The sequence below is a fragment of the Desmodus rotundus genome, chromosome 5 (genome assembly GCF_022682495.2).
Source record: "Desmodus rotundus isolate HL8 chromosome 5, HLdesRot8A.1, whole genome shotgun sequence".
NCBI classification, from domain to species: Eukaryota; Metazoa; Chordata; class Mammalia; order Chiroptera; family Phyllostomidae; genus Desmodus; species Desmodus rotundus.
In genome coordinates, this window is record NC_071391.1 from 40,900,936 (window position 1) to 40,918,176 (window position 17,241).

The following is a 17,241-nucleotide window of genomic DNA, read 5'->3' on the forward strand; positions in this document are numbered from 1 at the left end:
CAGAATTAATGAGAAAAGTTCCCGTGCCCTGCGGGTAATTAGTGTCCTTGGAGTTAAATAAGCTAATGGCGGGCACCTCTGGCCCAAGCAATTATGTTTGTGTATTGAATAATTGATTCAAAGGGGGGGAAGGGCCGCTAATCAGATCTGAGCATAATGAATTGATTTAATTAACAGGGGGAATCTGAGGGGCCCTGGGAAACGCAGGCTTCACTCCGCTGCGGCGAGCGCGGCCGGCGCGTAGAAAGGACGGGAGCGCGGCTCCAGCTCTGGCTCCGGCCCGGTCCCGGGCAAAGGCTGCCAGCACCCAGCTGCACGGCTCCGGCGATCCCGGCCCGGCAGGCGCGTCCCTGCCCCCGCCCCGAACCCCCGCCCACCTTTCCGCGCTCCCTGCCGGCAGGCTGAGCTCTGGGCGCGGGTCCGCCAGCTCCGGTCCGCGGCTGCCGCTTGCGGGGCACGGAGCCCAGGCGGGGCCAGCAGGAACAGGGCAGGCGGGCAGCTGCGGACTCGGACCCGCGCGCCCTCCACGTTCCCTGCCCGTGACGGGCTGGAGCCGCCGGGGGACCATGGTGTTAGACCAGGAGGACGGTAGGTGCCCGAGGACGCGCCGGGCGTGGGGCGCAGGGGCGGGGGACGGAGGTAGCGTGGGCCCTGCGGAGGCCACCGCGCTCTCGGCGGCAGCGCCCCGGCCGGCCCCAGCAGCCGGGGCCGCTAGGCGGCTTCCCGGAAACGCGGCGGCTGGACGCGCGCTGGAGGGTGTGTGGCGAGGGTGCCAGACTCAGTCCCCAAGGTTGCTCAGCAGGCTTAGGAAGTCCCACGGACCACCCTGAGCCCGCTAGCCCCACACGCTCCGGCCGGGAACTTTCTCACTGGCTCTTGCCGCCTTACAGGCACTGGGAGCACCTCTCCGACCCGCGCCATAGGCTTCTCCGCAGTATCCACCGACCCTCAGATCCCCCAGCAGCCTCCCTGGGTATCTGCATGTCCCACTTCTGCACTGGACTGCTAAGTGGCTCCCCCAGGGGGATGCCCAGAGAACCTAGGGGTGAGGGTGCAGTCAAACCGCATGGTCCTGGGGTCTCAGGAGTCTGGAAGTTATAGCTGCGGGATGGGTGACATTGCTTCCCGCCCCCCACCCGCCCCCACCGGCAAGGCTGGGGAGAGCGCTCGCCATCAGTTCCCAGGCCTAGCATGTCGGGAGGTGCCCTACTGGGTCGGCTGTATAGGTGGACCGTATATCCAAAACATCAGGAGAAGATTTACCTTGAAGTGAATGAAGTTTAAGCTTCAGAGTCCTTCATTGTTAATTTTGTATTCCTTTTCTTAAGAGAGCCTCCCTCCCCAGAATTGCATAAGTAAGTTTGGCTTTCACAAAATCTGGATCCAGCCCTGGGTCCAACTCACACCCTTTTCATTCTAACTGCCAGTCTCTCAGGCCAACTTACAGCCCTGTTGGCCCATGGGCCACCCAGGGGCTAGGGCAGTCCCTTAGTGCCTGGGAGAGGAAGCCCTGAGGCAATGGCTGAGAAATTCGGGGTTGGGAGGCAGCCGCTGGTCTGTGGGGAACGACCTGGCTCCCTGGTCTTTCTCTCTGGCTCCACTAGTCCCTTGTCCTACCCTACCACCTCCCTGTATGGTGATCAACTGCCCTGGTTTGCCCAGGACCCCCTGGCTTGAGCACTGAAGGTCCTGCATCCTGGGAAACTGCTCAGTCGTGGACAAACTGGGGCAGTTGGCCAGCCTACGTCTATAACTTTCTCAGAGCTGTAGTGCAGGCGTGGATTGGCCTTCATCAATGGGGTGGGAGAGACTTGGTTTTTGGGGTGCACATTTGGCCTAAGCCTCCACAAAGTCTAATGAATTAAGCCTAATGAATTATAACTGCAGCTCCTAGAAGGCCTGTCCAGGGCTCCCAGAAACCAAAAAGGAAAAGTGTGCACTTCTCCACTCCAGCTGGTTGCAAATTCCTGTGCATGGGCTGATTTTGTGTGAGCAAGGGGCAGGGCAGAACATCTGAATTTGGCCAGCAGGCATCCTGATGGTACTGTAGGTTTACTCTGTCACGTCAGTTGTGGTAGCCACAGGGAAGGGGCCCTTGTCATTTGAATACCCGCCTGTAACTCCATCTTTAAGGCAATTGCACTGTGTTGGGAGCAGAGCCCTCAGGCAGAGGCACATTGGGCAGCCTCCACTGAAGAGTTCTGGAATATCTGGTCTGCTCAGACCCTCAGGCACCACGATTCCCTGCCTCCTTCCCACCCCCAGTGCAGGAACCCTTCAGTACTTTCCTGCCAGGTGCAGTGACAAACTGCTAGGACCTGCCCGGAACTTTGTAAGGCAGCCAGTAGCACCTCCTTTCTCCTCACTGTAACAATGGGTGCTGATCAACTGGCCTCCCTCCATTGTCTCCAGAGGCATTTCAAGGGCATTTTGGAGCACTCTTGGCAGTGTCCAAGTGAGCGAAGACTCATCACCTGTGGAATGTGTCAGGTGCGAGCTACCTCTTCCAGCCCCAGGGGATCTGAGGATTCCATCTCTGGAGGAGGCTTGGGTGGGGGTGGGCATGGGCACAGGAGTTCCCTGCCTGCCCAGTAGTTCCCCGTGAGCTGAGAGGGAGGCCACTGGATGAATGAGACTCCTGTCTGGCTGTCAACCCAGCAGGCCCTTCCTGGCCAGGCTCTCTGGTCATCCATACCATCAAAGTGGGTAGCTCTGTACACCAACCAGAAGGCCTCTGTGGAGGCCCTTTTCCAGATTAGTGTGAGAGCTCAATGCTCAAAATTGGGGGTGCAGAGAGAGCCACCTGTGGGCACAAGCAGCCCTTCACACTCAGCACCAATCCTCTGCCGACATACCCAGCCTGCTTCTGTAGCCCATTGCTCAACACCCCAGGCCCACTCCAGTCACTGAGTTGGGACACAGGGCTCCTGACTCCCAAGAGGGATGCTGGCTATGTGGCTGCTAATTGGGCACCTTGGAGGCTGGGGGAGCTGGTGTTGGGACAGAGCCCCAAGTACAGCACATGGATAAAACACTGGGAAAGTGGCCCCAGATGTCAAATCCTGGTTTGTGGGTCAGGGCCAGACCTTGAAAGTGAGAAGAAGAGGTCCTGGAGGTCAGGAGTAAAGCAGCAGCTCTTATGGAGTGAATGCCTCCAGGTCACCCAGAGGTGTCTACAGCAAGAAGCTGCCCCTTGCCAGCCTGTCTGCTTGCTGCGCTGTCTGGCCCCCAGCTCAGGCTGGGGCGAGGGGCTCATACTAGATAAGCCAGTGGCAGCAGAGCCCTCTCAGCCCCTCAGGGTACAGCTTTAGCTGTGGTGGCAGGGGAGAGATCAAGCTCACAGTCCTGAGGGACAGTAAGGCTGAGAAAAATGATATATTTAACATCAAATATACTCAAGGACGATTAGGATTAAGTATTCAAGATGAAGGGGAAAGCGAAACCCTCTGAGCTGCGAATGAAGCATCTCATTAGAAGCGGCCTCTCTCCTGTTTTCTCAGAGTCTGACTTCCCTGCCTAGATGGAGGAAGATGGGCTGCAGCACCGCCCCAGCTCCCCACTCCCCAGTCCTGTCAAGCACCCAGGGCTTAGGCAGCACTGCCTGGCCTCCAAGTCTCCTTTGTACCCAATAAACCCCCTCACTGTCTGGGGTGCCACAGTTTGCAAAGCACATGCACATACATTATGCTGCCTGATCCCCACAGCAACCTTGGAGATAGAAGAGCAGGTCTCCCACTTCGCCAACAGGGCAACTGAGGCCCAGAGAGAAAGTGATTCGCTAGAGGTCCACTGTTGGTAATAAGCAGAGATGGCATGAAATTCCAGCTGGCGGCCCTTTGCCCCTCCAGGGACTTCAGCTTCCTTCTCCTTGCCTGGGTCTAGTCCTCCGAAGTGACTGCCAGGATTACACGTTTGACACGTGTGTCTGGAGCCCTCCTTGGGCTGGAAAAAAAAACCCATTACGATTTCCATCCCACCCTAGAACTTGGTACTGTCAAGAAAAAAAAAAAGGCCTTGGTTATTCGTTGGTCTTCCTGGAATAGGCAGGCTGAGCACCATCCCCAGGGCTCTGGGGAGAAACAGAGTTCAAGACGAAAGGAGCTGGAGACTGTCTCCCTTCCTGCCTCCTGAGTTACAGAGCAAGAATTGTCAGCTCTGTCATAGCAGGGATCTTTGCTTTGTTCACTGCTATGTCCCATTGCCTTGGAATAGTGCTTGGAACATAATACATGCTCAATAAACAGTTGTGGAATGAGAAAAGCTTTCAGTGCCATGCTGTGCTTGCTCAGAAAGAGGTAGAGACAGGGTCCTGATTTCTATGGAATCAGGATGCTCTTTGGGGGGGCGGGTGCTGAGGTAAAGATAGTCCTGTAAGACTCACAGTGGGAGAGTTTATGCCTTGCACGGTATTAACTTTGCCAAACAATCCAGGAAACAACCAGAAACCCCAGGGCAGAGCAAGTAGGAAGAGAGGGTAGGAGGTCACAGAAAGATTGCCAGGGTGGGAGGGGAGCAGAAATTAAGGCTCAGAGGCTGGGAGTGACGGACCAGTGGTCCACCAGACAAATCTCCAGGATGAGGCGGACCCTGGGTCCTGCGTAGAGACACGCGCCGAGCTGGAGCAGAGCGGCCTCCAGGTGGCGCTGCGGAGCCGGGCAGCAGCGCGTCTCCACTCCCCATTAACCCGAAAGGGAGGGGGGCCTCGGGAAATGTGTGCATTTATTCAGTAGCAGGAGTGCAAACCTCATACATTGAGAGAGAAAGGCAGCGGGAGACGGCCGCCGAGATTCCCCCATCTCTTTGAATATAATTTTAGATTGAGATTCAGATTAAATCCGAGGGGAAAACACTTTATGAGGCTGAAAGCTGCGTCTTTGCCAGAGCCAGGGTTATGAGCTATCTAAGGCAATTACATTAAAACAGATTATACTGGGCAAATTGAGCCATTTAGAAGGTGAGAATCAAAGAAACGGCTCTGATCCTCTCTTCCCCTTCTCTCTCCCTCACCCCCTCTCTCTCTCTCTAAATTGCAGTTCGTAGTTCCTTCAATTCTGAGGCACAAAAGTAGGTGAGACTGCTTTTGTATCTGCGAAGTGCTTCACTCCTGAATGTAATTCTAGCTGAGTGCAATCTAGGTTAAGAGCCGGACAAGCGGGTAATTAGAGCCCGCTCGCTGCCGGAGGACCGGCCGCCCCGCTGAAGCGCGCCCGGAGTCGGTGCCGTTCTCCCGGCCGAGCCGAGCTGCGGCTGGACACGGAGCGCCCGAGATGATGGTGCTGGACAAGGAGGACGGTAGGTGGCGGGCGGGGGTCCGGATGCCCGGTACCCCCTGGCCTTACGCCGCGGTGCGCGGGAACAAGCACGCCGGGACACCGGCGCTCACCTGCCAGAGTCTGCTGGGATTGCCGAGGAGAAGGGGGGCGGCACGCGGTGGGGTTGACCCGGGGTAGGGAGGGCGGGGAGGGCCGAGTGGGACGCGAGAGGAGCGAGACGAGTGAGCCCGGGGCTGCGCGCCCCCCAGCCCGGAGAGCTGTGAACCGGGCAGGTGGTGCTCTGCGGGGCGCGGGAAGGCTCGGGCTCCCCTCCGATCTCCACGCAGCGGCGGTTTGTGCGGAGCGTTTCGTCTTTGCGGCTGCTCCTCTCACCACAGCCATCACCCTCGCGCCGCGGTGTAACCTGAGAAGTGCTGAGCGCTGAGCAAATCAGTGGCTTCGAGAAAATCGGACTCCAGGGCTTGCGGCAAGCCGCGCTCAGGAAATCGGCGCCAGCCCTGGGGTGCTGGGCCCGCTGGACCCTCAGGGAGACAGCCGCCGCAAGTATGACTTGGTGGGAAAGAGAGATGCCTCCCGTGCAGGCCCACTGTCTCCCTGTCTCCTAAGCGCGGAGGCGGGAGTTTGGCCCACAGGAAGAAAGTGTCCCGCTACAGGCCAGTAGCACTCTTGCAGGAGTGGCCCGCGAAAGGGGCATGGATTAGCTCTGGTCAGGATCCTTGGGGCGCTTCAGAGGTCAGAACGGAGAGGGCCCGTGGTTTCTGGAGGCCACTAGCACGTGGTCCCACATGCCCTGAAGCGTTCCTGATTGGGAATGCCCTGCAGTAGGTGCCCTGGTGTGCACAGGAGAGATTGGGGAACCCACCCCTCTTGAGGGGAAAATGAAATGGGTCCCTGTGACCCAAGTGCAGCCCCCAGGGTCCGAAGAGTGGCGTCCCAGGCCCTCCTGGGAGGGTTGCTCACTACTGTTGAAGGGAGATGTACGTGTATGTAATTGTTGGTACATGGGCTGCCACTTGCCTTCTCCTGGAAAGGAACTGAGAGGGTGGGTTTTCTGTGAGTCAGAGGGATTCCTCTTACAGCAACTGTGGGGGCTGTTCTCTGACTTTTGAGTGAGTGGCCGCTGGGCCCCAGGTCAATAGGCCAATAGCTCTATTGACATGGTCACTTGGTAAAAATTTGAAGTTAAGTGACTTGCTCAAGGTCACACAGCATGTTCACTTTGCGGCTACCATGTGCTGATGCCCCTAGACTCCCCATGGCCTTCTGAGACAGGTAGCAGGGAGGGACATTGAAAGTATCTGGCCTGAGGGTGGCATGTGGGGGAAACCTATGGCCAGTAAACCCACAAAGGCCAGTTCCTGATATATGTGTAGTAAGAGAGGAAGGGGGAACTTGATGCTTCTGGTCAAAAGAATCCATTTGCCAGCGTCTACCTGGGGAGTGACACCCATTTCCAGTTTGCCCTTCTCCTTTCAGGGATCCCTCCCCTGGAGCCCCACGTGGGCCATCAGAGGACTGGATTGATGCCGTTGTTCATAGAATAAAAAGGAGAAGGTGGGGCCTGGGCTCTGGCCACACAGGGAGGGAGGAGGCCTTGAATTGGCTTCTTTGGTCGCTAACTCCCTATGTTATCTTGGAGCAGTCATGCCCTTCTCTAGACGTTGCTTTCCCTCTTGGTAACATGAGGGGCTTGGGGAAGCCAGTGTAGGAGGTCTCACTGTGGTGTAGGAGGGTGCTCCCACTGTGGGGAGCATGTGGAAATCAGGATATGTCTTTAGCAGCAGTCATTTGGCCCCAGGCAGAAATCCAGAAGTCCCGGCCCTCTACATGGGAGACCTCAGGCATGGAGATTGGTCTCATGCCAACAAGAGGACCCCAACACCACCACCCTGAGTCTTGGAGCCAGCTCTCTATCCAGGCACCCCAGAGTGCCTCAGGCTCTGTGGTACCAAAGGTTTCAGATGAGCCCTGAGTGGCAACGACTCTCTGGAGGTCATCTTAGCCAGTCTCCTGCCTCCAGCCTGCAGTGCTCCTCAACCACCCCAGACACATGCGTTTCCTCCAGTCTCCGCCGGACCTGTTGCAGAGAGCGTGCAATGCCCCTCAGTCCCCTACCTTGTCCAGCCCAAACAATATGGTGCCCACTCTCATTGATGCGAGTGAGCTCTGAGGCCCATTACGGCACAAGGAAGGCAGACAGCTGGAGCCCTGAGGAGCACTGGATTCTTGTCCTCCCCAGCCCAGAACTGTCCTCCAAAAGTAACCTTTCTGCTCATAAATCCACCCTGAACTCCCTGCTGGAGTCTGGCCTCTCCTGGTTCCAGGAGACCTTGAAGTTGGCACCTGTAATTGGGAGAGGGAGAAAGGCTCTGGGTGCACTCACCTGCCCCTCTAACCTGCTGCCTAATTTCTTCCTAGCACTTTTGCCCTCCCAGCAGGTGGCCGTGTGCACTGGGTGGCAGCATTGGCCCCCAAAGAGTGTGTTCCTCGGGTCTGGGGCCCTGCACCCTTTGTCTGGCTGCAGCAGGGACTCAGGGCTCTTATTAACCACCCCCAATGCCTTTTCTCCACCTGACAGCATCTTGTCGGAAGAGGCCGGGGCCCCTCTGGTTGAAGTCGGGTCTGCCAGCTGCCGCGGACCAAAGCTCCTGCTCTGCTGGGCTGCTGGGCTTTCATGTTGCACTTCTGAAAGATAATAAAATATCAATCGCTTTGCCGTAGCAACGGGTTTAAGAGACTTTCTGAAGTATTGAATCGTCAGAAAAAAAATTTTTTTTTTTTTGCTTTTAAGCACAGTGCATTATTAATAAAGTAATCCATTAGGTCGAGCACTGAAGGGCCACCACAGAGAGGAAAGATCTGTTTTGCAAACGGTTAAACTTCGGGTTTTAAGATTAATTGCTTTCATTTGGACGCTTGCTCTTGGCCTAGCCATTTCCACTTTACTGGAACTCAGGGTTCAGGCTTTCTAAATGCCGTCGGGCCTGCCTGTCAGCAAAGGGAGCCTAGCTCCCACTTTCCCAGAGAAATAGCCCTTCTTTCCCTGGCACCTGTGCTTGGACTGGCCCCAGGCTGCAGGCTGTCCGGTGAGGCTTGCAGGCCCTGGGGAGCAAAGAGAGCTACTGCCCTGAGTCCCAGGAATCAGATTAGCCCTCAGGCTATTGGAGAAGAGTCCCGTGCGTACAGGCAGACAACACAGGGTCCAAGTGACCCCAAGAACCATGAGAGCCTTGGGTGGCGGAATGGGCAGGAGAAGGTGCTGAAGACACCTCTTTGGGTGGGTCTGGGTGTAAGCCGCCTCTCCAAAGGCCCAGTAGGAAGGCTGAGGTGACCACAGGAAGCAGCAGGCAGGTTGTAGAACTAAACGCCAGACATGATTCCTAGAGCATTTTTAATATGTAAAAATGCCTAGGGAGAGTGGAACTGGCCTGAGGAGGACCAGACAGCAAATCTTCAATTGTTAATGACCTCTAGGAGCACGGCCTCCACAGCTGACTCAGTTGATCTGTGAGGGCAGGCTCTTGTCTCTGCTTAGGTGCTGGCCTGCAGGACCTCCTGGAATATGCTATCATGCTCTGGACCACAAAGGGTCCTGAGGGCCTCTCCTGGCAGAATGTGGCCAGTACCTTCCTGGCCCTGGAGTGGAGGCAGGAAGTGAACACTGTTGTTCTTCCTGAGACCCCAGTGGGCACTACTGCCTTCTGAGGCCTCGGAAAGGCCTTGTAAGGCTGGAAGAATGGGGATCAGGCCTGGCATTCGCCCTGTGCCCAGAAGAGGAGGGTCTCCATCTGCACCTACCATGCCAGCCTCAACAGCAGCCACCTCCTCACTGCTGGGAATGAAGCATCACAAATCTTGAGCAGCACGTACAGCTGCTTCCCCTTCCTGTCCAAACTCAGCCAGGCGAGAGTCTGTAAAGATAGGTCTCCCTCAGCCCCTCCCCATGCCTTGGGTTAAGAAGCAGGTGCTTCTTTCTGCTCCCTGCTCTTCCATTCATTTGCCCACACGAAGCACTAAGGCCAGGGGGTTGGGGCGGGGGGGACAGGGAAACAACATAAATTGGTCTGTCGTCCAGAATCCATGTCTCACTAATGTACCCAGATTAACTCAACTGTAAATTGTCTCCTTGGATGGCAGTGTCTTGCTAAAAGTTTCCCATATGATTCATGATTTGGATTGCTTTTAACGGCTATTGGCTAAGCAAGCCGGTGACTGTACAAGGTGATGCAATTGGCATTAGTGAGGGGAGGCACGGGAGCGTGTAATGCAGTCAATACTGCATTAACTACTGATGCCCAATTACAGGGAGTGGGAGAGAGCCTTTCAGGAGCATTAGGACTGGGGGAAGCTGAGATCACTGGCCGCCGCTCGCCTAAAAGCTTCACCCTTTGCATGCCGGGCGGCCTTGGCGCTAGCGTGGCCACTCACTTGGCCTCTGTGGCCACAAGAGCCGCTTTCCTCTCTTGCTGTCTCTCTCTCTCTCTGAATATGTCCCATAAAGATGCTTTTAGCACATAGAAATGTGCATTTTCCTAGACCCGGGGCCTGCCTCTCATCCCTACAGAGAGTGGATTCCCTACCCCACCTGTGTCCCAGAGTCAGACCCAGCGCTGCCCCACCGGCTCCCACTCAAGGAGCCCCTCAGTAGGCCCCATGTGAGCAGGACAGAGAGAAGGTCTATTTTTGGTCTCTCTCCCTTGGAACAGATGAATGATTTCCAGCCAGCATTGGCAGATGATTTTCTGTGGTCATGGGCGAAGGAGACATGAGGTTCCGGCTCGGTGCAACTGGGCTGCTGGCACAAGGCTGCTGGGGTTGGGGAGTGGCCTGGTTGGACAGGCCAGGCCTTCTCTGCACAGAAGGTGAGCTGTGTGGTGCAGCTAGGGGAGGCAGATGGGGGAGTGACATGAGCCATGCCGGGGCCCTCTGCAGGTGCAGGCCCTTCAGACCTACAGCCTATCCAGGGCAGGGCTGCCCTCAAGTAGCCAGGAGTCAAGGCTAGTGTTCAGATCTCTGACCAGGGGCCAGAGGGCTTCCCAAGAACTCTTGATCAGGGGCATTAGGATGATAGGAAGGAGTTAAGAGAGAAGGTAGAGAAAGGGCATGGGCACCCCACTGTGCCGGGTGCTATTGGATTGGCTGCCATCCTGCTAGACTAGTCAGGTCCGATGTGTTCACTGTGGTTCTGTGATCCAGGCCCACCCAGCACTGAGGCTGCTTTGCCTTTATACCTTCTCATCTCTACAGTGAGAATGACCACATCCTATGGGACAGATTGTTATCAGGATTAAATGAGATAATGTCCATGAACACACTTGATAAACCAGGGAGCCTCACACCTGTGTGAGGTGACGTTGCTCCCGCACAGCTACAGTAGGGTCTGAGATAGCCCTGTGCCCACCTTGGTGCCTTGTTCACTTCTGGGCACTGGGACATCGCCTTCCATCTCACAGTTCGTTTATCTATCACGGCCCCTGATCACTGCTGTCCCGGAGGCAGCCTGCTTTCACTACTCGCCACTTCCCAGGTTGCCAAGGTAATTAGCATTATGGGGAGAAGCCTCCAAGATTGCTCTTTGCAAGTCCCTCCATTTATAGGGGGACAGGGGAAGCACAAGAGGGCAAGAAAGTTACCCAGAGTTACATAGTGAGTTATAGCCCAGAGCTTCAGCATCTTTCTTGGTTCTTTGCCCTCTGCTCTGGCCCCACGGCATGATGAGGCTGGGGGACAGAAAACTGATGAAGAGGAACATCAGCTGGACTGGCACCATGTGCCTGGGCATCTCAGTCATGGCCCTAGCCAGCCTACCGACTGCCCTGTGGATCTTTGCCTTTCTACCCTGCTTGCATTGACCCCCTTGTCTGGCACGCCTTTTCCCCTCTGGTCAGCCTTGGAGGAGCCTACAGGTGACCAAAGCCATTCCAGACCATGCTCAGAGTCACGTCCACCCAACGGAGCAACAAGCTCCTCTCTCATTTGGGTGGGATGTGTTTATTTTCTGTTCCAAGGCAGGAGTGCACGGTGGCTGACACAATGGGGCAAATTCAAAGCAGATGGCATGGGAGGAGTAAGCATCTGGTCCAGGTAGCAGAGGTGGCCTGGGGCCCCAGCTCCTTCCTCCTGCCCCTTCCTCACTACTGACATGATTCAGGAGACCTGGATTCTAGTTCCAGCTGGCTGCTATGTGACTTCAGACAACTTACTGGACCTCAGTTTTCTCATCTCTACAATGAGAACAGCACCTGAATGGTACCCGGTGCCCACACACATGCTTGATAAGCCAGAAAGCCTCATGCCAGTGCAAAGTGACATTGCTTTCTGTACAGTTACAGTATGAGCTCTTCTGCTTTGGGTCTTTAGGGGGGTCTGAGAAACACAATAGCTATCATTTTACTGAACCCTTACTAAAAAATAAGGCGTTATTCTATGCCTGTTTATCAATTAGTTATTGCTGCACGAACAACCACCCCAAAACTCAGAGGCTCAAAACAAGCATCTACTTAGCTCTTGAACCTGTGGGTCAGTGGTTTAGGCTGCACTTGGCTGAGCGGTTTTTTTGGTCTCACTTATGCCTGGCAGGTGGCTGATCAGCTGGATGCTGAGGGTGACAAGACTACATGTCCCTCCTCATCCAGCAGGCTCTTCCAGCTCGTTCGCTTGGTGGCAACAGGTCCAGGAGAGAGCGGATGCACACAGAGCTTCTGGAAGCCTGGGTTTGGCTCTGCGATGTTGTCACTTTTGCCACACTCTATTAGCCAAAAGAAATCACAAGGCCAACCTCAGTTCTAGGGGTGGGGAAACAGATTATACCCTTGAAGAAAGGAGGTGAAAAGTCACATTGCAAAGGGCGTAGAGACTGAGAGGGGTAGAGAATTGGGGCAATTTCTGTACTCAGTCCACCAAAACATCTTCCATGTATGATTTTATTTAATATCCTTAACCACCTTAGGAAAAGCTACTACTATGATCTTCATTCTGCAGATGAGAAAACTGCTGTATAATGAGGCTGTGGCATTGGCTGCAGGTCCCATTGCTCACAAATCCAGAGTTGGGCTGTGAACCCAGGCTGCCTGACTATTGAGTGAGCTCTTCTTCCCTGCACTCCGCTGGCTCCCTGTTCTAGCTGGCAGGCTTGGGGACGGGGAGAAGGATGCTCAGGGAGAGTTCATGGGACAAGGGGCAGAGGAGCCAGTGAGAGGATGACTTGGGAGGATGATGGGGGGGCGGCATTTGTCTGGGGCTGCCACCAGAGCCTTGGACCCATTCCTCCACCAGCAAGGGGAGGAAGCCCACAAGGAGGTGTGCCCCCACTGACTTCTCCAGATTTTCCTCTCTGTTCTGCAAAACCACTGGACGGTTGGAAAGGGTGTGAAGCTCTGTGATTACAAAAGCTAACTTAAACCCGGGCATATGTGCAGATGCCGCCAGGGGGGACCCAATTCATTGGTTGGCCCCTTGCCTCAAAACAGGGCGGCAAGTGGGCTGGTGGGAGGCCTGTGTCCATTCATAAACCAGCTGATTGAAAAGCAATATTTCAGATAAATACAAGCCAGCGATCTATCAGTGGTTGTAATAAAACCCAGGCTTCAGGCTGTGATTTTATTTTGAAATAATAAGAATTGCTTGATTCTTTTTACTTGAGTTACCATGGTAATTCTGGCGTGGAGCAGTGTTATATTGATTTAGAAAGTGGACAGTAATATTTCTTTTGTGTTATTCTGTTTCTAGGCCTTGATTTCTAATTTCCACTTGGAGATTACTTTTATAAATTTCTTAAGTCCTTCCACTTTTTTTCCTCTCACAGTATAATTTTCCTCTCATACGCTGCTATGTTCTGAGCTTATTGGTTTGCTCTTATTTTAAATTAAACTCGCTGGTTTCAAATATTGAAATGACATCTTTGTCTGTGTCTGTACTTTGGTTTAGCAAAATATTACAGTCTGACGCTTTCTGCTTAATAATTTAAGGGAGGCATTCTGTCGGCCCTCACTGGGTGCTGATAACTTATGACTCAACCAATGCAGGCCTTACACTCCTGACATTTTAATATTGTGTAGCGGGTGCAGCCGCCCCTCCGCTCGGAGTCTCAGTGGAGAAAAATCCATGTGGTACCCCAGAAGGGAGTTTTAATAATTCAATTTTGCCGGTTGGCGCAATGACTTGATAGAGAGGGGGAGGGAGACCGCTCTTCCCAGATAAGTGGGAGCAGCTCTGGCTCGAGCATCTAGGGCCCACAGCCAGCGTCTGCTCCTTCCTGTCTCTCCTCTCCCCTAAATATTTCAACTCTCCGATTCCTGACCCCTGGTGACAGGTTGTCCCAACAGGGCCGTGTAGGGGCTGCCTATAGTGCCATCAGAATGCTTGAACTCTGGGTTTCTCAGTTTTCCTGTTTGTGAAACAAGTGGAACTAGCATGGGCTTTGCATCAGACAGACTTGGTTCAAATCCCACCTCTGCCACGTGATAATTCTTAACAGTAAATCGTAATAGTAATTCTAACTAATCAAATGGACGTGATCATGACTACCTTTTAGGCCTGTTGAGTCTTCAGTATGCAAAGCCCTTGATGGTCCTGAAGGTGATTGGTACAGTTTCCCTAACCTTCCTAGGGTTTTGGGGAGAGCGGGAGCAAATGGAATTGGGTGTACTTTGAAATGCTTATCCTGCTCCAGGTGTGCCTCGGGTTCAGATCCCTCAGAGGGTGTTCTTCGGAAAGGCCCCAGGGCTATGGCACTATGAAGAGGTGGTCAGCTCTGCCGCCATCCCTGTTCTGCCCAGCAGAGAGCAGAGAGTCTGGCTAGGGCAGGCTGGAGAGTGGGCTCTGTCCCCTGGGCACCTCTCCTCACATACGTCAGAGCAGGAACAGCATCTCAGGCCCCACGTGTCCAACAGTTTAGCAAGGACTGGGCTCCAGAGGGAAGCTCATAGTGATATGGGTGGTGGGGCAGAGATCTGTCCAGCCGGAGAGAGGCGGCCCCCCTGACCCGTGTGTGTATGCAGTGAGGTGGTGTATTAGTCATCTACTGCTCTGTAACAAATCACAATTTAGCAGCTTAAAACAACATCCATTTGTTTTCTCACCATCTCTGTAGGTCGGGAGTCCAGGATGGCTCAGCTGGGTTCTCCTCCGATCAGGGTCTCTCAGACTATAACCAAGCTGTCAGCCGAGGCTGTGGTCTCCTATCAAGGTTAATCTGGGAACTGAGTTTTCAAGTTCACTTGTTTGATTGTTGGCCGGATTCAGCTCCTCTTGGGCTGATAGACTGAGGCTTCCATTCCTCACTGACTGTGGGTTGGAAGCTGCCCTCAGTTCCGCGCCATGCGGCCCTCTCCAGCCTGGCAGCTTGCTTCCTTAAAGCTAGCAGAGTGTCTGTGAGCAAGCAGGAAGTCACAGTCTTTTATGAGATGTGACACATCTAATCACAGATGTGACATTTCATCACTTTGGCTGTATTTTCTTTCTTGGGAGCAAGTCACTTGGTCCAGCTCACACTCAAGGAAGTGTGGGGGGAGGATTACAGAAAAGCGTTAATATCCAGAGACAGAAGCTCACTGGGGAGCACCTTAGAGATCAGCCTACTGTGAAAGGTCAGCCTCTGGAGTAGCACCTCAGGCTCCAGGTACCCAACGGTTTAGTGGCCCCCAGAGAGAATGAATCACCAACCTCATCCTTGGGAGGCCCAGTGCCTCTGCTTCCTGCATCACCTCATGCCAGGGAAGGCCCCAGATGTCTCAGAGCCTTTCATTTCACCTTCACAGCATCCATGGGAGGCTGGAAAATCAAGTACTGGCCCCATTTTGCAGAGGAGTCAGTTGTTCCCAGAGAGGGAGAGACATCTGCCTGGGATAGCCCAGCAAGTTGGTATGTGGCAGAGTGCAGATGAGAACCAGGCCTCTTGCCACAAGCCTGGGGGGGCGGTGACAAATATACTCCCAGGCCTTCCCGGTCCCTGGTGGTGACAGGGGATGCCACTGATTATAAACACATACACACAGGGGTCAGGGCTTGGGGTGGGAGCTTCTGCATTCCTTTCTCTTTTTTTTTTTTTAATAAATGGCAAGTTTGCCAGGGTCACTAGGAGCCTGTGAAGCAACTGTCCATTACCCCAGGGCCTCTCTTCTCACCCAGTGGTGACCATACCCTCGGAGGAGATGAAGGCCATTCCTTCCTGAGCTGCACTCCCTGAAGCTATTGGACTGAGGGCCTCGCCCCCTTGCTGGCTGTTGCCAGGTGCGGTGGAGCTGGCATCTGAGGTGTCCTGGGCAGAGGCCACTTCAGCAGTTTCTTGAGTGGGAGCAGGGCTGACAGAGGCTCTCCAGTGGGTTGGAATGCAGGGTTGGGGCCGGAACTCCTGCAGCCACCGCCTGGCTCTGCTACCAGCTCCCAGTGGGTCCCTGAGCAGGCCCCTTCCCCTCTTGGACTCTGGGTCTCCCCTTTCATTTCAAGGGTCACTGGCTGCGGATGCCTCATGTGTGCTGCCGGGTATGGAGCTGTGACAGTTGGTGGGGACAGGTGTGGTGAGACCAAACCCAGGAGAAAGGAACCACCTAATGAAGGTTCTTTGGCTTGGTGTCCCAGGGTCAGGATAAGTAGAGATCCCAGGGGCCAGCATGGGTGGCCCCTGGACCTCCGAACTTGGTCTTGCCACATGGGAACCTGGTTGAATGGTTCCTTCCCTTGCTGTTTCCATGCAGAGCTTCCCCTAGGTTATGGTGCCTTGGGACAGGATGGCTCCTGTCCCTTGATATCAGGGCCTCGGGCCAAATGCCCATTTCTAGACGTGAGGCTGACTCCGTGAGTCTTCATGGCTTCATCATGGAAGGCTGTCCCAGGGAGCCGTCCCCAGGGAACTAGTCCCCTGCTGGCCAGGATGCTTCATCCTCCTGAGTCGTCCTCTCAGATAAGCCTGGGCACTGTGCGCTCTCCCTCCCGTGGTTTTCACTTGACCCAAAGGCAGATGTTGCCTTCCCTTCTGGCCTCCACAGCCTGGATCTGAGCTTGCACACTCCTGTCTGGGGCAGGGTTTACACGTCCTGGGAGAGGGCAGCACTGCCTACTGAACCTTGGCTAGGCCTGGAGGGCCTCAGTGGGTCTGGTCATTGTGCACATACCATAACTTGTGGTACTCAGTGTAGGACAAGTTCAAGGTCTGAAGGGGGAACCCTCCCCCACAGGAACACGGAATTTGCAGACAGGGCATTGCAGGCTGGGCACAGGCCTCCAAGGATGCAGACATTTCAACAGAGACCTGGGAAGACAAACCATGAATAGAGTGGTGGATCCAGCAGGCTCTGAGTTTCCCGGGGAGCATGGCTGGGAAAGTAAGTATGGTCAGACCTTCGGATGTGGGGAATGGGGAGGGGCCGCGACCGTGCTCTGGAGGTCTCTCCTCCCGTGGAGCAGCATGCAGGAGATGGGGTGACCAGGGCCTGGCCTCCCTGCGAGGCCTGGCTGCTAGACATCCCAGGGCCCCTCTCTGATTTCAGGACTTAATTTTTGATGAACTGATTTCTCCTGTCCTCAAAGGCATATTTGTTTTGTTGGTTTTGTTTGTTATAACAGCTTTATTGAGAGAGAATTTGCATGCCACAAAATTGACCTCTTTTCACTGTACAATTCAGTGGGTTTTGTATACTTCCAGAGTTGTGCCACCATCACCATCATCTAATTCAAGAACGTTTTCATCACCCTCAGAAGAAATTCCATACCCATTAGCAGTCAGTCACTCCCCAGTCCCCTCCTCCCTGGCAACCACTGACTAACCTTCCGTCTCTATGGATGTGCCCATTCCGGCTAGTTCATATAAATGGAATCATGGAAGATGTGGTCTTTGTGGCTGACTCCTTCCCTCACATAATGTTTTCAAGATTCATTCATGTCGTAACATATAGCAGTGCTTCCTTTTTACGATCAAATAATATTCCACTGTACGTATACGCCACATTTTATTTATCCATCATCAGCTGAC

At 54.3% G+C, this 17,241-nt stretch overlaps 1 protein-coding gene across 3 annotated transcripts in view; it reads left to right on the forward strand.

The window, feature by feature from the left end:
* The first annotated feature begins 254 nt into the window (after positions 1-254).
* The window catches only part of LMO1 (LIM domain only 1), a 36,075-nt gene continuing 19,088 nt past the window's right edge, over positions 255-17,241 (forward strand). Inside the window, exons 1-2 of one of the 3 annotated variants that reach the window (XM_053924651.1) lie at positions 255-588; positions 5,034-5,292. In XM_053924651.1, coding sequence (XP_053780626.1) covers positions 5,268-5,292 — 25 coding nt within the window. In that variant the 5' untranslated portion in view covers positions 255-588; positions 5,034-5,267. The remainder of the gene's footprint in view (positions 589-5,033; positions 5,293-17,241) is intronic. The other 2 variants (XM_053924653.1, XM_053924652.1) reach the window with 2 other exon arrangements.